The following is a 19,425-nucleotide window of genomic DNA, read 5'->3' as shown; positions in this document are numbered from 1 at the left end:
TCGCTACTGTAGGAACCTCTCTGAAAGCACACTCAGTAAACATTGGGTGTGTGTCAGCCATTTTAAATGAGCGCTGTTAATTTCATGTTATATCAATGCAGCTATTGTACCCTGAAGTAGTAAAATATTGATAACATGGAGCCCTGTTATAAAATGTCAGCGACCTGAACTCCTCCACAGTACCTTGTAAATTACATTGTCTCCTCATTTACATTAAAAAGGAAAGGTGATGGGTGCGCATGTTCAACATCAAGACACACACACCCACACTCATCGCAACAAGCTTCTCATATCGTGTATACTGCAGTGTGTCATAAGGCTCAAGAGACTGTGTTTTACAGTAATTTAAAACACTGGTGATAAAAAATAACAAATAAATTAAAAAACTTCAGCTAAAGACGTGTCTTCTATGCAGCACGACTTGATTTTACGAGTGCTGATTTTCAGTGAGTGCATTAGCTGTTCGCTGGTCACAGGTCTGCATAGTAACAAGCCACTCGAGGCCGGGCTTTACAGCCATTTCAGAGCAGATGAGAGGCGTTGTTAACATAACACAGAGTGCTTTTCCAGCTGCACTAACATCACAGTGAAGCACCGCCTCAAGAGGCTTGTTGCTTTTTATTAAAGTCTGTGGCACATAATTATCCTTAAAATAACAACCATCACACAAGTTCAGTAAATCGTCTTTATTCCTTTATCGATAGCTTATTGATACCAATAGATAAGCAAGCACCAGCCTCCTGTGGTGGATACTGACAGCTGAATGTGGATGTTTGTGTGTGTGTGGAGGGGGGCACTGGAATCCTGTTTTTCTGCTGTACCTTTGCAGCTGCTGTCTGCATGTCCACACACAAGTGACGAGGTGTTTAAAGATAGCAGGACCTTTGATGGACACCATTCAGTCTGCCCAGTCCATCATGTAGCAGACCTGTCACCAGCACATATCTGTGCACGACTAATATGCACAGCAATACTGGTTCGATTCCCTGTTGTTTGAGCCTGCCTGAATGCATGCACAGAGGATATTAAATCTATAACCAACCCATTCTCATTCCCAGGTCATCAAATACCGTCTCTATGTCACACCCCTTGTCTCTTATAGTGACGCACAGGGCATCCTTAACGACTACATGGACTTTGTTGCTCTTTATACCACGTCAGCGGTGACCAACTGCGGATGGGTTTACATTGGACTTAGTTGAAAGCCGATTGCATCTTAAAAAGACACAGGGCTCTTTGGTGTGGCTATCACATGCTGAGGGGCGTGACAAAGTAGCAGCGCTGGACGCCCTGGGAATGAGAATGGGTTGCTATGACAGCCATTTAAAATGAGAGATGTTGGTTTCATGTTCTATCAATGCAGCTATTGTAGCCTGAAGTAGTAAAATATTGATAACATGCTGCCATGCCATAAAATGTCACTGACCTGAACCCCTCTGCAATAACTTGCAAATTGCATTGTACCCCTCATTTGCATTAAAAAGGAAAGGTGACGTGTGTGTTGAATATCAAGACACAGACATAACACACACACATACACGCATAGCAGCAAGCTTCTCATATATATTGCAGTTTCCCAGAAGCTATATATGCAGAGGCCTACATATAAATGTTTTATTAGGAAAGTAATTGACAATCCCAAAAGGAGATTATTGTATCAAATAGTCAGAGTGCATTCTTGCCCAGATCTCGTAGTGTGAGGTCTGCATCCTCCATACTGATGACTTCTCTCCTCCTCCTCTCTGCGAGGAAACCAGGCTTTTATACTTTCCAGTTTTAAGGAATAATTTCTTCAGTCGCTCAATAAAAAAAAAGTATTGAAAAGCCTTTTTGTTCCATTAAAGTGACTAATCTGAAAGACTTAAAGTGACTAATCTGAAAGACTGGATATTGATGTTTCACTCCCTGTTGCAGGATAGATATGGGAAAAGTAAATCCATTAAAATTGGGTGCCTGCCATCTTTGCTATTTCTGAAATTTCTGCCAGAAATAAATACAAAAAAAGAACTTTAATTTAGGTTTCATTTCTTTTCAGCTAGTCCCATCCCAAAAAAGTGACTTTGTCCTGTTTGACTTGTATCTTGTCTCTCAGTGTTATTAAAGGTACATTACAGTATAATGCCCTCTGCTTTTTACACCTCCTGGAGGATTGTAAAGGAACCATCTCACTCCATTGTTAATGTCTTACAAGTACACCATTCACCCCACGTTTCAAAGAACACCAACACTGCTAATGCTGTAAAAAGCATTAGCATAATGCCTTTGCATTCACTTTGATATCAGCATAAGTGAATGTATAACATATTCAAAATCAATGAGGGCAGAGACTGATTCACCTCAGTCTAATCTCCTCCTCTCAATCTCATATCAACTGCATGTGTACAGTGTGTTTACAGCGATTGATTCCCAGGTGTGTTTCATGTTATCTGTTTTCTGCTGATAGGTGATGGATGAGTCGGAGGCTTGTTCGCTGCCTGGCGGCCTGGCAAGTGTGAAGAGACAGTTTGAGAACCAGGAGTTTGCCTCTTCGTCCTCTCAGTCCAGCGTCACCCAGTATCATTTCGAGCAGAGATCTGTCCAGGTGAGGATGGACTACCGTTACAACACTGAGAATATTTATAATGGCTTTACAGAAGCTCACAGACAACAGTTAAAAAGAGTGAGAGGCTTGAAAGTGTGAACACGTCTCAGTTGTACTGTGTAACAGTGATGGCAGATCATGTGGTCTCTTGCACTCTCTTATCCAGCACAGCAACACCAACAATATACTGTGTAAGAGTGGTAGAGGCAGAGAACTTTTACTCATGTCTATTCATTTCTATTTTCTAAAACTTTCAAGGTCTTTTTTTTTTTAGCTCAGATTCACTAAGAACTTTACCTGGAAACCCTGAGATATCTAACATTCAAGGCGGCGATATACCAGTCACCAAAAGAAAAAGTTGTCCTTTTTTTTTTTTTTACATTTCTGCAAACCATAAACACTTTACATCTGCACATTTTCATACATATCATCAACATTTCTAAAGTGACGTAGTTTATGAGCTGACTCATCTGGAGGTGGAAGGGATGGTAAACCAACAAACAACAAAACCAGTTGTGATTTAGCAAGACATAGCTGTGTTTCCAGCATCTTTTTAGCCACCAAACATGAGTGTTTCGCTGTGATCAGTCATTTTTTTCCCAGCTGCTTTTTTGGCACAAAAAATATTGTTTTTTACTGAGCCTTTGCTGCTTTTCCTGTGGCATGAAAAGCAGCTGTTTTTTCGATGAGATATTGCCTCTCGTCCTCGTCATAACCAAGTGGATTTTGTACCTAAACCTAACCATACGTCAACCACAGCAATGTTGAAATGTTAAGGTACACTAGCTACATAATAATGTACAAATATAATGCTTCTTGGGTTTGCAGAAATGTTCAGTGCCAACATTTGCTCTGGTGATTGTGTTGATTGTGGTGCAGATTTTTCAAAACTCTGGTTACTTTGTGTGTGAATATGTAAAATGGAATATTTGGGAAATTATGTCATCATGTCCTCAATTCATTTGTGCTCATTTATGCTTTGTGTAATGAGCACTGCTAAGTCTAATGACTACTTTACATCCTAACTTAGTATTGCTGCATCACTTCATGGATGAATGAAGGTGCCTGCTGCACCTGATGTAATTATTTTCCACCTCAGTGTCTGCAGGTTGGATCATTCTGTTTTTGGTATTTGACATGTCTTTGGTGTAGCTTTTACTGCCACCTACTGGCTGGGCAAGCATTTCGAGTCAGTTTTGCTTTCTGGTGTAGATGTTGATTTATTTTCAAACATAGGTCGTGTGGACAGATTTTCTTTTAAAAACAGGGTAAAAAAATTTTCAAACATATCCACAAACATGGCGACAGGGCCTTAAAGTCAAGAGGACTTTGAAGACAGAGTACTGCTGTCCTCTGTGTTCACCAGCTCAGCATAAAGTTGAAAACATATGAATGCCACTGAGTGATTTACATTCTGCTGTAGCTCTTTATTGGAAAAACTTGGCTGCTATGGCTGCGCCTCCAAGGCTTTCTTGTAGGTCAAATCAAAGAGGGCACTTTGAACTGGAATATGTGGCACTGTCACTGAGTGCGTGAGGAAAATGCCAGAACATGTTAGCAGCCTTGGACGAGGCCGGATCTCAGCGAAGTAAGGTCAATTCCGCCCCTCCATGCATTCTTCCCATCTGCTCATTCAGGCGAGGAGCAGAGTGGATTCATCGAGCGCACAAGGACCTTGCTGAATGCTAAATTTTACAGAGGGGTTCGTGAGGGGAAGTGTCTGTTTGATTGAGTTATTGCTTGTGTGCTGCAACAGCAAACCACTTTCTGCTGAAGTTTTCCCTCACAGGCTTAATATCAGAGCTCTGGTTTTAAAACTGGTTGTACATCAGGAGAGATATTATTATTCTGACATAAGTGCTTTCCCAACTAGAGAGCACCCCAACCCTCTATGTATCTTTCATGTGAACAGCAGTGGATACAAGCTCAAATATTATATTTCTCTTTCATCTTGTTCAAATTGCATGAATCTCACTGGAGAAAATGGCTGATGTAGTTTTGTACAGTCTTTGTAATGTATTGCTTTCCCTCTTCAATACTGAAATCCTCCTTTAGTGGAAGTTAAACTTAGTAGTTCCCTAGGAAGCAGCTCTGTAATGGGAAAACATTTGTTGCAGGCCACAAAGGAGATTATTAAGCTTTTTTCACTGTATCAAAATTACTTACTCACTCGCTGTTTCTTACAGCTCGCAGTCATGAAGTGATAAAACCGTGGTGTGTGTGTCTGTCCTAGTGTGTGCGGCCATTTGTGCACATGTTCTCAATTCCACTTTCTTTCTGTGTTTGACAGGAAATGTCTAGCTCCTCGGAGGTGACAGTGAGAAGCAGCACCAGAGAGGTCGTCCCCAGCACCACCCTCTTTCACAATCAGCAAGAGGTACCGGCTGTCCCACTCACCATTTGTCACAAGGCTGTATTCTAGCATCTCACCACTGAGAGGCTGCTAATACACCCAGTTCTTGGGTTATTTCCGAACTTTCTGTCACACTTGATGTGCCCTATATAGAAAATTAGCCTCATGCTAAGCCTTTAACTTCTCACTGATTGAAAACAGTTGGTGGCTGCAGTGCAGTTGCCAGTATACTAATGATTTATCTTTTCACAGGTGATCCACGATCAAAGAGTCCACCAGAACAATGTTGCCGCCAGTTACGGGAACCATTACAATGAAACAGGTTATTCTGCTCATGCCTTTTATATTGTAATTTGCACGTTTTTATCACTGCACTGCTTGTGTCCTGTATATTAATGATTGTTCCCGCTACAGCTGAATAAGGGATGAGCTATGAAAATGAGTTGGAGTGCAGATGATTTTCTATTCAGTGCATAGCAGCAAATCTAATCAGGGCAAAGTCAGGAAGGTAAAATATTGGAAAGTGGAAATTGGGCAATCACCGCTGCATGGTTTCAGATAATGAAAACTACTCAGGTTTTTAATAAAATGATTTATTTCTCTTTCCAATCCCCCTGAGCTCCCTCACTGCGAATGACTTAATGAGGCAGCCTTCTTCTTGTGTCTAATTCAGTTATGCTCGTTGGAGGAGAGGACCTACCAAAGGTTTCCACTCAGGCTTTGAAGCAGCAGTATGAAAAAACGATTGAGGAAGCCGCACCAGCAAAGGAAATTAAGGTAATGATGCTGTCTGTTTATCTAAATAGATGATAGTTTGGCGTTTTATGAGGTATCAGTATGACGATGAGGCCACATCATGAAATCATCAAAAGAAAATTGCACATGCCATGAGTTGATGTAGAATAAATTGGATTGGATAAAAGACCTCATGTCATTACACAGCCAACGTCTTATTTTTTCTCATGGTGCCATAAGGGAAACCCAGAATAAACAAGAACTCACATTACTGTCTGCATTTTGGATATTTAATGAGTATTTCAAACATGTCAGTAATTAGGAACATACATAACTGAAATGGTCTGGGTTTGACAGGCTGGAGATGTGTCTGTATTTGTTCATTTACATCCAAATAAGTTTTGTGATTTGGCACTTCTAGATTTGGAAAAGAAATTTAACTCAGCTGCACAAATCCTAGAAATAACATTTATAATGATTATCATTTTAGGTTGACGGTTGTTAATTCATTTCTGAAATTACTCTGTACTTCAAAGCTGTCCTTTTCTGTGCTTTTCATGACAAAACATTTTCTAACTTCAGCACAACCCTCACTGTCTTTCTCTCCTTAACCAAAACCTCATACAAACCACAGGTTGATGTGGATTTCAACCAGTTTCAATGGGCACCAGTAAATCAGTCCAAAGCTTCAACCATGACAAGTTATGACACCTCCTCCACATTAAAGACTGCCACTGCCTCCTCAGTAGCATCTGGCTCTTCAGTGGCTTATGAGATGACAGACCATTTTCCGCCCCCGCCCTCCAACCTCTTACAGGAAACCCCTGACTACGTCTCTTCCCAGCTTCAGGTGCCAGCCTCCCAGCATAAGCACACTGGTGCAAAGGAGCAGTACTTTAAACACAAGAGTACAGCTGAACTAAAGCGCCTCTACAAGCATATTCATCCAGAGGTCCGCAAGAACCTGGAAGAGGACTTCATGAGTCAGCTCACTGAGGCAGAACAGAAGGACATGGAAAGTGAGGAAATAGTGGGAGAAGTCCAGCAGGCATGCTATATGTTTGAAAATGATGGCAATGGCTCGAGCGAGTGTTCAAGCCCTGACAGAGAGTCCGTGGAATGGGATGAGATCCTTAAAGGTGAAGTGCAGTCCAGGCGCTGGATGTTCGAGAACAAGCCACTAGATTCGATTAAAGACGACACCCCAGATGAGGACGAGGGGAGGAATATTGCCCAGCAGGAAATCATTGCTGGCAAAGATGTCAGGTACACAGCTTGGATGTTTGAGACTAAGCCCATGGATGCTCTGGGGACAGAGGCTTCCGATTCGACTGAGCAGTCACAAAAATCGGCTGATCTTGCTAGAGGAGACGTCCGCACTGCCACGTGGCTTTTCGAGACGCAGCCGCTTGATTATCTAAATAAGATCTACCAAGAAGACGAGCAGGAGACAGATGTTGCCATCACCAAAAGCATCACCGGTGGAGATGTAAAAACTGCGAGGTATCTCTTTGAGACCCAGCATCTGGATTCCCTGGGTAAAACAGAAACCATAGAGGAGAGCCACTTCCTGAACCTGAAGTCTGAGCTGGAAGAAATCAAAGGGGATGTGAAGACAACCACTCGCATGTTTGAGACCCAGCCTATGTGTGTCATTAGAGGGGATTCGGGAGAGATGCTGGAGATCACCACCATCCGCAGGGAGGAGACTGAGAAAGGAGACGTCAAGACATCACGCTGGATGTTTGAAACCCAGCCTCTGGATATTATTAACAAAGACCCTGCGACAGTGAAGCTGATATGTAGTATATCCATGGAGGACAACATTCAAGGCGGCGTCAACAAAGGTAGATGGCTGTTTGAGACAAAAACTCTTGATACCATTAAGGATGAGGAATGGGAGAGTTCCAAGAAGCAAAAGGAAGACATAATTGGTGCTGATGTGAGAAAGCACTGTCTGGTTTTTGAGACTCAGTCTATGGATACTCTGAAAGACAACTCTAATGCCAGACCTTTACCTACAGAGGAGATTGTAGGAGGCGATGTTCGATCAGCCAAGCATCTGTTTGAAACGGTACCCATGGAAAATCTGAAAGAACTCCCTGAAGTGGGAAAACTTAAGAAAATGGTTGCATCTGAAGAAGAAAAGGGTGACGTGAGGCATCAAAAGTGGGTCTTTGAGAGCCAGCCTCTGGAGAATATAAGGGAGGAGAAGAAGGAGATTACAAGAACTGTGAATGTTGAAGCTGTCGACAAAGGGGATGTGACAAACTATAAAGAAAGGTTTGAAAGCATGGATTTAAGTAAGTGTGAAGGAACACAGAAAATTCAAGTTGAAGGCGTCACGAGTGGATCTGTCAAATCCAACAGAGTTCTATTTGAATCTACCCCCATGTATGCCATGCAAGACAGCTCCGGCCATTACCACGAGGTGAAGACTGTGAGGCGAGAGGAGATTGTGAAGGGAGATGTGCGCAGCTGCAGGTGGATGTTTGAAACACGTCCTATTGATGAGTTTGATGAAAGCATCAATAAGTTTCAGATCATTAAAGGTATATCCAAGCAGGAGGTTGAGTCAGGGGACGTCAAAACAGCCAAGTGGTTGTTTGAAACTCAACCACTTGATGCCATTAAATGTTTGGGGGATGAAGAACATAAAACTAAGGAAGATATTGAAATTGAGAAAGGGGATGTCAAGACTTGCAGGTGGCTATTTGAGACTCAACCGATGGATGTTCTGTATGAAAAGGTAGAGAAGAGCGAGGCTGACGTCAAAGAAGTGCAAAAAGGTGATGTGAAAACGTGCACTTGGCTCTTTGAGACCCAGACGCTTGACAACATACGCGATCACACAGAGTCTGAGACCATTCTGAAAGCCTGCACTGTAAACCAAGACGATGTCCAAGGAAAAGATGTGCGGCTGGCCCGCTTCCTGTTTGAAACTGAGAACCTGGAAAATATCACAGGTGAGGATAGTGGCTCTTTCAGGAGGGTTACGGAAATCGACATCCAGTCAGGCGATGTTTCCAGGATGAAGTACATCTTTGAGAATCGCTCCACCGACATTATGAGTTCCACCTCTGAGGAGACTATGCAGAGGTTGAAGACACAGCAGGCCGAGGACATCCAGAAGGGAAATGTTGTCAACTGTACCTGGATGTTTGAGAATCAGCCAATGGACGCTATCCGTGATGATTCCACAGAGACAAGGGAAAGTCGTACTGTGACTGATATTCAGGGGGGCGACGTTGATAAAGGCCGCTTCATTTTTGAGACCTACTCTCTGGATCAAATTAAAGAAGAGTCAACTGAGACTGATATTTCTAAACTCACCAGTATCTTTAGAGATGAAGTAGAGAGGGGGGATGTGAAAAATTACACTATGATGTTTGAAACTCAGCCACTGTATGCCATCTGTGACAAAGAGGGCCATTATCATGAAGTAACGACAGTTACCAAGGAAGAAATCATTAGAGGAGATGTGGTCGGGGCTCGATGGCTGTTCGAGACAAAGCCTCTGGATTCAATTAGAGATTCAGAGGAGGTCTACGTTATTAAAGCTGTGACTGAGGAAGGCATCAACAAAGGAGACGTTAGCTCCGCGAGGTGGAGGTTTGAAACGCAACCTCTGGATGAAATTACAGAGGATATAAAAGTCAGGTCGAAAACAGTCGCAGATATCCAAGGCGGTGATGTGAAGACAAATAAGCAGCGATTTGAGACTGATGAGATGTCTCAAAAGTACATCAGAACTGTTAGCGTGAGCGAAATTCAAAAAGGCGATGTCAGATCTGCCACGTGGATGTTTGAAACACGCACAATTGATGAGATTCACGGCGAAGGCGCAGAGTATGATGGCATGGAGAAAGTGACAAAAGAGGAAGTAATGAAAGGGGATGTCAAACAGTCTGTGTGGCTCTTTGAGAAGCAGCCTCTTGACAGCATCAAAGAGACTGATGGCACAGAGCTTGTAGTCACAAAGGAGGAAATCCCACAGGCCGATGTGAAGACGACAACATGGCTATTTGAAACCACTCCATTTCACAATTTCAACGAGAGCAGCATGGAAAAAACAGAAATAATTGGTAAAAGCATCAAAGAGACTCTTCAGGAGCTTTACAGTCAGAAAATGGTGGACTCCCAAGGTGTTCTTATTGAAGCAGATGAGATTGGCGATGTCCGCATGGCGAAGTATAAACTCATGAACCAGGAGGCTCCACAAATCCAAAAAGAAGAGATTATCAGAGGAGATCTGAGCAACATAATGATGAATCTCCTGAATCGCAGGGAGTCCACTGAAAGGGGGATAACTATTGACAGGGAGGAACGGGGTAACATCAACACCACAGTGAAGCAGCTTTTCAACCAGGAAAAGGGAATCAATGTGGAGAAAGAGGAGATTGTCCGCGGTGACATTCAAGAGGCCATAAACAAGCTGCTCAAGACTGAAGGCTCCTCAAAGCGTGGCATTCTGATTCAAGAGGATGAGAAAGGAGACGTGAGGATGACTATCTATTCCCTCTTGAATAAAGGGGAGAGGGCTAGTACAGAGAGAGAGGATATTGTTCAAGGAAACGTGAGCAAAACCCTTCATCGTCTCCTCTCCAACTCAGGAGGAGAAGACTCTAAGAAGATAAAGGTCGCAGACACTGAGAGGGGCAATGTCAGCTTTTACTCCACATGCATTGAGTCAGGAGCCTTGGATTACCTGAAGCAGCTTCAGTATGAACCCGATGAAGCTCAGGAAAAGGTGGAAAAGGAGCGCATCATAGGTGGAGATGTTCATGAAACAAAAATCTTGCTGCGGAAGAATCAGCAGCAGATTGGGCGCACAGTGGCAGAGGACGATATAGTTCCTGGTGACGTACACAGCAATGTTAAAGTCTTTATGACCCAGCCTGCTGTTACCTTCAAAAACCTAGAGAAAAAGGATATTGTTAAAGGTGACCTTAGCGCAGCCCTGGATTCGCTGACCCAAGCCATAAATCAGAAAGTGGTAATAGAGAAAGAGGAGGTGGTGAAGGGAGACATACCCACTACTCTGAGGTCTCTGGAGGAGGCCCAGCATCTAGCCAAAGAAGTAGAAAAGCCTGAAATCATCAGGGGAGACATCAGAGGTGCTCTTGAGTCACTGGAGAAATCTGCAACCACCAATACGGAAGCAACTATTGAAGATCTAGTGCCAGGTGACATCAAAGGGACCCTGAAGTCCCTGGAGGAGGCGAAGCAAGCTGTGAAAGAGGTAGAAAAAGAGGAGATTCTCAAAGGAGACATCCACACCGCCATGCAAAGTTTACAGGAGGCATCGAGTGAGAAAAAGACTTACCAGCATCAAGTGAGCGAACAAGGGGATGTTAAAGCCACTATCCAGCTCTTGCTAGAGCCGACGACTTCTCCCAAAATGCAGCGCAGGGGGAGCATTGAAGGAGATGTGAAAACATCCATAAAATGTCTTTATGAAGGACAGGAGACAACGCAGCTGGAAAAAGAGGAGGTAGTAAAAGGGGACGTTCAAGGGGCAATAAAGAATCTAATGCAAAGAAAACAGTATTCAAATATGAAGCGCTCGCATTCCTCGAAGAAAGCAAAAGTGCCCGTGAAAAATCCATTAACTGTAAAGCAAGCGGAGCATGAATGCTTACATGAAGCCAAGAGTGAGAGTGTAGCAGTCAATCCAGCCCCCGCTGTGAAAAAGCTCTCTCAGAGCGGTGAGTCACAGAGGCACACACAGAGGCACAACGAAAGCAAATCGGTGAGAACACAGGTAATAACCCAGGAGGACCACTCTGTTACTGTAGCCAAAACAGACAATCCTACTGGGGCCTCTCAACACAAGAGCATGAAAGAGCAGAAACAGAAAGCGTTGCCCCCACAGAAAATACAAGCTCCTAAGCCTATTATGATAAAGAATAAACAAATGACTAATAATGATCAAACAGAGACGAAAGCAGCTGATGTGAATGTGATGAAAGAGGTGCAAAATACATCACAGACCAGCACTTCAAACAGGCAAATATGTGAGACAAAGACAATCAAACAGGTGCAGACGACAGTGATGGAGAAAACTGTCATGCAGAAGCAAAGTGTATCAGAGCAAAAGCAAACAGAGAATAAGGCGCTCACACAAAAGCACAACATGAAAAATATGAAGGGTGATTACCGTAACCTTGACATGAGAGGGAAAGGTGTGGTGAAAAAGGCAAAGCCGGAGATTCATTTCCCCCCTCCTCCCTCCTCACCGCCTCCACCCTCAGAGTCGGAGCTTTCCCTCCCTCCACCACCGTCGCCCTTGCTGGACAGCCCAGTGCCCCCTCCTTCTATCATGAGGCAGGACAGCGACCTCCCACCTCCACCACCTCCACCTCCCATGGAATGTAAATCTGAGCCTGAGTTTTTCCCTCCTCCTCCACCTCCTCCGCCTCCACCCACAGAGAGCGGGCAAGATTTTCTCCCTCCACCTCCCTCGCAGCAAGAGCTTAATGCCATGCCTCAGCCTCCGCCTGCAAAGCTGGGGAAACCCATCGGGAGGCCTTTATTCAAAGTGCCCAAGCAGCCAGAAACACCAAAGCAGCACATACAAGTTAAACCCAAATGGCAGAAAAAGCAGCCGACTCCTTCACCACCTCCACCTCCACCACCACCTCCACCTCAGCTCCCTTCTGATCAAGCAGAAACAGTATCAACAGAGCGCAAAGAAGGAGCTAAAGTTGAGGAGGTGAAAAAAGAAACAACTAAACAGATTGAAATAAGCAAACAGTCTGAATCAACAGCAGTGTCGATGACAAAAATACCAAGCGTCCCAGCTGTGAAACCGATGCAAAGAGAGAGCCCGCAGCCACCTAAAAAAGTGTTTGTCCCTCCGATTAAACTGCCCCCAACTCCTGAACCCACTCCAGCTTCAAAGCCTAGACCGTACGCTCGCAAATTTAAAACCCCTCTCATGCTTGCAGAGGAACGATACCGCCAGCAACTGGAGAAACAACAAGAAGGGAGGAGTAATGTCACAACTCCCACTTCTCCACCAATTAATGCCAGTCCTGAGCTTTCTGCAACACAGAAAACTGAAAAAGAAGTGGTCACAGAAGAAACTAAAGCAAAAACCGAAGAAGTTAAGACTGTTTCCAAAGAAGGAACATCGCCTGGCAAGAAAACGCCTTCCCAGATCCCTTTAAGCAAGCCCCTGATCTCAGTGGAAAATAAGAAATCTGCATCTGCATCTTCAAATGTGTCCTTGGATAAAAAGCATGTTGCCAGCGAGCACTCCTCAGAAAAAGTACTCGCCTCAACTGATGTGGTTAAAAAGAGTCAAACCGCCCCCAAGAATCAGGCAGTTTCTGTTTCTAAGTCTAACCGCGAGGCCTCGAATATTGAAGTCCAGTCATGCTCGAACGTGGTCACTTCTTCAGTCACAGAGCAGCAGCAGTTTATTAAGAAATCCAGCACCAGGTCTATCGCTGCCACACAGAGTGCTGTCCAGGAAAATGTAAATCTTCAAAGCGAGAGTGCGGTCACATTGAAAGCTGAAGATGTAAAGAATATTAATGCGCCTCTGACACAGGAGGGGAAAATGAGTCCCTCTCAGCCCACTAAAATTCCAAAAGTAACTCCAAGTTTCAAGGTGAAAACCTTTAAGATGCCAGCAGAGAAGAAAGAGGAGAAATGTGACAGTGCAATGAAAAGTGAAATGCATTTACAGCAAGAGAAAAGTAACGTATCACAGAAAAGTGAAACAAAAGTGAGTCAGGAGAGCAGCCAGCTGACGTCAGCAAGAACTGAGATGACAACAGAAATGAAAGGAAAGGAGAAGAAAAGTCACGTTACTCCACCTGTGAAAGAAGCTGAAGTGGAGGTTCACGTGAAGAAGGGAAAGCAGCTGCAGAAGAATGAGACTGAACTAAAGCTGTCACCATCAGTTACTGCCTTAATTCCTAAGGTGGCTAAGATAACATCTGCAGCAACTCATCAAGGACAAGGCCATGTATCTGTCTCCCACAGTCAGCAGAGCATGACGGCAGAGCACATTCAAAAACACGAGGAGGTGGTTGTGACTGAGAGTGTGGTACAGAAAAGCTTTCAAAAGCAAGAGGCTGTTCAGATGCAAAAACAAATAAAGGTACAAGCAGCAGAAACCAATAAAATGCAGATAAAGGCAGTAAAGTCAAAAGGTGAGCTTAAGGATGTGGCTGTGCAAGGGAAGGGGAAAATGGCCCATAAAGACGAGGCTCATTCAGAAGAAATCACAGATTTGGAGAAATGTAATGTAATGCAGAAGCTGCTCGCTCAAATAAAAGAGCTTGAGGGCACACCGAGCAAAATAGACTCCAACGCTGTCAGGATGATTATAAGCGAACTCCCTGACTGGGCGATGGGCTCGGATGAGAAAAAGAATTTAAGTGAAATTGCTAAACAGCAAAGCAAGAAAAAGCTGAGAGAGATGATGGTCTATGTGAAAAATATTTTCCAAGCAAAGCTCACATTTTTGGAGGAAACCTTGACAGCCGTGGAGAAGCAGAGGACAGCAAAAGATGAACTGCCAGCGCCGCCCCCACCTCCTCCAAAACCAGACAATAAAGTTTTTAGCGGAGCAAAGATATCAAAGATCAGTATCGGCTCCTCTAAAAGCGAAAAGAAGGTGGCAGAGGAGAAAAAGTCACCTCAGGAGAGGAAAGTGCATCAGGAGCTGAGCGAGGCGCCTGATCAGAGAGTGTCCTCCCCATTGGCGAGCATCCGCACTCCATCACCTACTTTTATAAGCATTGAGTCAAGGAAGGTAGACTCGCCACTCAGAGTGACCCCTTCTCCTCCACCCTACAAGTCAGTCGGGACACCTCCGCCTCCTCCTCGCAAGTCATACACGCCCACATCTACCTTTAGCAGGGCCACGCCATCTCCTACCCTGAGTCGCTCGGAGAAGCTGATGAAACTGAGGGACACCACCTCCAAACTTTCTCGTGGAATGACGCCTCCACCTCCCATGCCAGTGCCAGAGTTCTTTGAAAGGGAGCGTTCGTCCCCATTTAGCGACAGGGGGACTCCAATAGAGAGAGATGAGCGAGGATCGGTGGACGTCGCAGAAATGGTGGACTCTATGATGACAGTGAGGGATAAGAAGTCTTTCTTTGAGGAGGCGCAGAAGGCGGAGGTGAGTAAGATGTACATGCGGAAGGACCCCATCGATATCCCTGAACGTCTGGGACCTGACACAGAAGAAGCCACTGAGACTGTGACTATTGACATACTGAAAGAGGATCTCCCAAGAGTCGACCTGTCTAAGCTGGTGAACAAATTTGAATCTCCACGACCAAAAGTCTACACCAGAAAAGATCCTATTGTGATCACGGAGAGGCTGGGGAGCGATACGGAGGATGCTGAGGCTGAGCCGCCAAAAACTGACGAGATCCCGTCATTCAACGTTAAAGCGATCAAGTATGTGTTTGAGACAGGAGAGCATAGTTCTCAGGCGGCCCGAGAGCTCAGAGAACAAATAGAAAGAAGAGAACCTGAACCAGCCCATTCTGAGCCGGTGGGTCACTCCGAGACGACAGCAGTCACTGAGCAATTCTGCAGCATTGACGACTTCGGAAACATGACAAGCGGGACAATGAGTGAGATGCATTCTGGGAGCTCCCTGACCCGCGGTAACCCTCCATCCTACGCTGATGTGGTGAGAGGTGCAGTTCCAACTGTTGCCGTGCCCCCCGAGGCCTCTACTGAGGAGCTGCTGAGAAACTTCCAGCAGTCGTGGGCCGAGAGTCAAGGAGTTTTCCAGAACCTGGGTTTCAGTGTCACGGAGCAGAGGACCTCGCAGATTGTAACACATCAGCAGCAGACCGTCGTGACGGGTAAACCAGGCTGTGCCGCATGAGGATACTAAACAGGCGTGACGGTGTGTTTAACATGCTTTGTGTGTGAGAAGTTAAAGGCATCAGCTGCATTGTGTGGAGAGAAAAGAAGCATTAACATTGGTTTGACACTGTTATTTACATGGCGTGATTTCCTTTGATGTGTTTTCTTTCATATGAAACGTTTGCACTAAAGCTCGGCGCTGCTCGCAGTTTAGGCTCTGTCAGTTTCACAGATTTTAATACTCACTGGTTACACGTTGTCCTTTTTATTTATACCTCTGATGTGTGAAGCTGGTGATGACGGCAACATATTGAGCTAATATTTCTCATGCCTGTGTGTGTGATGGTGTTTTGACTACAGAGGAGCACTTGAAATGTCTCCAGCGAGGAGAAAGCAATACATTTAATTTCTTCTCACTCTTCAGTTGAAGAACAGGCATTACCTTTTATTACATGTTCATGAAGGGAATTCCAAAATTAAGTAACTTTTTTCTAAACACTGAACTAATTGCATTTTCAAAGCTGTTGCAGTAATTATGAAAATCACTCTCAGTCCTTTAAAGATAAGCCATTTAAAGATAATTAATTGCAAATCCAATGCTGATACGAATCACAGAATAGTACATTTTCTAACACCTTGAAGGATGTACACTGTGATGATGATTTTGTTTGCCTAACCTTCTAACACAGCTAAATTAAAGTGTGTTTTGTCCACTTTCCTAATAATACTTTAACTTTCCTGGAAGGAGCTCTGTCATTTGATTGCAATTATAGATAAACAGGAATCGCTGTATTTCAACCACAGTAAATATTAATTCATTATTCATTTTCCTCACTTTAAATACTCTTACTGGTTCCCAACCTGCAGGTCATGACCCTCCAAGTGGTCCCAAAATGAATCACAGGGTCACGAGAGTTAAAGGGACAAGAAGACACAAAAAATAGTTTAGTTGGTTTATTTTTTCTGACTTTCCTACAATTATTCATGACTTTGTTATTCATTGATACACAAGCAAACACTGCTTCATTTTAAGGGGTCGTAAAGGTTAGGGAAACAGTGCTCAAGCTTACACAAGCAATAATTGGAATTAATGGGGAACTGTTATGCTTTAACATATTTGTATCTTATAAATAATGTTACAATGACGGATATTCACATTGAACATTGCCAAAGTTTCAAATAATGAGGTAAAAGTATGGAGAAGTAAAGATTTCTTAACACAGTCACCTGCTCCAGGCATGATACTGTAAGTGTTTAAATTACAGAGCCTTCACGGCTACATGTAGCTACATGCTAATATCAGGGAAACATGTAAACTTGGTTGCTGATGTTGTACGTTTCACCTAGATTTTGGATCACATTCCTGCTGGAACAAAAGCTTTTATTAGTGATTTTCCATTGTAAAAAGTGCCTCTATACTGCGGTACAGTCATTTCCTGACTTCAAAGACGGTGCAGAGACACTGAGATACAGAAGACCCAGAAACACTGGACAATCAGAGCACACTGGGCTGTTTCAGAGTTAGGCATGAAAATAGAGCATTTCAGACAGAGGGTAAATAATGTTTTTCCACGCCGAACAGTATAAGGGGAATTAATTCTTTTTCCCATCAAAGCATGTAAACATGTTACAGTAGAAACCTCAAAGACAAGTATGAAGCTGAAAATGAGCATAATAGGTTCCCTTTAATTAATTAGAGGCTGAACATCTTTCTTTCGCCTATAATTTGTACCAAATTACATGACTGTTTCCAGGTAATTTCCTTGGAAATTAAAAGGAGATGACGACCCTGTAAATTAAAGCGTTACATCATTTCTCTTTGCAGAAAATTCGAGTTCCAGAGTCCGAACTGTGCAGGGTGTGTCGGAAGAGGGTGTACCCGATGGAGTCGCTGATCGCGGACAAACAAAACTTCCATAAAAGCTGCTTTCGCTGTGAGCACTGCAGAGGCAAACTAAGGTGAAGCTATTTCACAGAGCAATTCATTCTCCTGCTTTTTTTTCTTTGCTCTAAATTAACCTCTTGTTTTCTTTCTGTTTGTTAACAGCCTTGGAAACTATGCCTCTCTCCATGGACGAATGTACTGCAAGCCACACTACAAGCAACTATTCAAGTCCAAAGGAAATTATGACGAGGGATTTGGACAGAAACCACACAAAGAATTATGGAGTAGTAAGAACCAGGAGAACTCAGCCGAAAAGACAAAAGTCAGATCACCATCACCTGAAAAGAAGGTCATGGAGCCCAGATATTCCACCAGTCAGAGCACATTAGCTACTCGGGATAATGACATAAGCAAATCAGAGGTCGAAAACAAAAAGCTCACAACTAAGATTTCTGTAGTGTGGCCTCCTCAAACAGATTCTCCAAAGAAATCCTTTGCTATCGAGGAGGAGTTGAAGTTGGTTAAGCCGTCGTGGCCCCCTAAGGAGGGCTCAGCTCAGGAAAATGAACACCTAAATCAGCCTACGAAGCATTCATTAAAGGAGACTGATTTCCCTGCAGCAGAAGTACAAAATGGACCCCAGGAAAATGACAAGGTGCATGAGAGTGCCTGTTTAACAGAGAATGTGAAAAAGCCTGAAGAGACTCCAGCACAGTCAGAGGCTACGGCCTCCCCTGCAGCAGTCGCCGAGGAACCAGCGAGTGTTGCTCACACTCAAGAAACTAAAGAGTCAAACAGTGGCTCTGAGGCTGTGACACAAGTGGGTTCTGAAATGGACTCTGAAGTGCACCCTGGAGTGGAAGAGAAGGAACAAGGCGCAGGAAGAGATGGAGGAGCTGTGGAAAGCATTGATGTGCAGCAGGAGAACATAGAGAAAAGTGTAGAGAGGGCGGAGGAAGTGAAAGTAAATGGACATGATGGGCAGATAGAAAGTGCCGCAGGTGAGAAGGAAAGCCAGGAAGGGATAGATAAAGGGAATAATGACGGCATGAACAATGGGGAGGCGGTAAAGGTCACCTTAATAGATGAGGAGGTGGTGGCAGGACAGGCGGTGAATGCAAACTCCAACAATAACAATAATTATGGCCAGACACTGCTGGAGCATGAAATCCTGTTTCAAGGGCTTAGCGAGGATGAGGAAAAGAAAAACCAGTCACTCTTTTTGACAGATACAACAAGAACAACAGATTTCTTCCAAGCCGATCACTGTGAAGAATCAAAATGGATGCCAAGTGAAGTGCTGCAATTGGCACAGAGGGATGATGCTTTTGTGCCAGCGGGTGCCAAATGTACTGAAGCCACAGACTGCTATTCAGACACAAATTTCTTCACAGAGACAGCCGAGGGAACGTTCACTTTCAAAAACGAGGCCACCGAGCCAAAGATTAGCACATCGAGCTTCCTCGAGGACATTTTCGCCGGCCTAAGCACCAGCAGCTCCAGCCTGCTATCTGATTTCAAATCCGACATCTTCAGTCAATCTGTCGGGGAGACGCCTCCAGTGTCAGCGCTGGATGACCTTTTGGATTTTGGGATGGAGGCGAGAGAGAGCGCGGGCAAAGCGGGAGATGTGAGGGGGAAGGATGAGAGCGGTGACAGCTTTGCCACAGACTACAGGGACGGCACTTCTTTGTGGGCAGATGGAGACGACGCCTTGACAGTGGAGGAGCAGATCAAGAGGAATAGATACTACGATGACGACGACAGCGACAACTCTTGAACTCCTCAGCCCGTTCAGCTAATAATCAGGCACTTCTGCCTACATGTTATTTCAAATGTATGTCCATGGAGAGATGAACTGCTCTGATTTTAAAGGTCCAGTGTGTCGGATTTAGGGGGATATGTTGGCAGAAATTAAAAGTATACATGTTTTTTCTTTGGTGTGTAATCGTTTTCACAATAGCCACCTTAGTTAGCAGCCCCTCTGCGATGAGCAGCATTGGACAAACACTGATTTTTTTTAAT

At 44.1% G+C, this 19,425-nt stretch overlaps 1 protein-coding gene across 3 annotated transcripts in view; it reads left to right on the top strand.

The window, feature by feature from the left end:
• xirp2a (xin actin binding repeat containing 2a) overlaps positions 1 to 17,701 on the top strand; it is a 60,683-nt gene extending 42,982 nt beyond the window's left edge. For all 3 annotated transcript variants that reach the window (XM_049570617.1, XM_049570618.1, XM_049570619.1), the window contains 7 exons: positions 2,444 to 2,581; positions 4,872 to 4,958; positions 5,187 to 5,256; positions 5,608 to 5,711; positions 6,304 to 15,511; positions 17,341 to 17,474; positions 17,563 to 17,701. In XM_049570617.1, the coding sequence (XP_049426574.1) occupies positions 2,444 to 2,581; positions 4,872 to 4,958; positions 5,187 to 5,256; positions 5,608 to 5,711; positions 6,304 to 15,511; positions 17,341 to 17,435 (9,702 nt within the window). In that variant the 3' untranslated portion in view covers positions 17,436 to 17,474; positions 17,563 to 17,701. The remainder of the gene's footprint in view (positions 1 to 2,443; positions 2,582 to 4,871; positions 4,959 to 5,186; positions 5,257 to 5,607; positions 5,712 to 6,303; positions 15,512 to 17,340; positions 17,475 to 17,562) is intronic.
• Positions 17,702 to 19,425: the final 1,724 nt, after the last annotated feature.

This window comes from Epinephelus fuscoguttatus, linkage group LG24 (assembly GCF_011397635.1).
Source record: "Epinephelus fuscoguttatus linkage group LG24, E.fuscoguttatus.final_Chr_v1".
Classification (NCBI taxonomy): Eukaryota; Metazoa; Chordata; class Actinopteri; order Perciformes; family Serranidae; genus Epinephelus; species Epinephelus fuscoguttatus.
The sequence above is the reverse complement of the archived record's forward strand: the minus strand, read 5'-3'. Positions and strand labels throughout refer to the sequence as shown.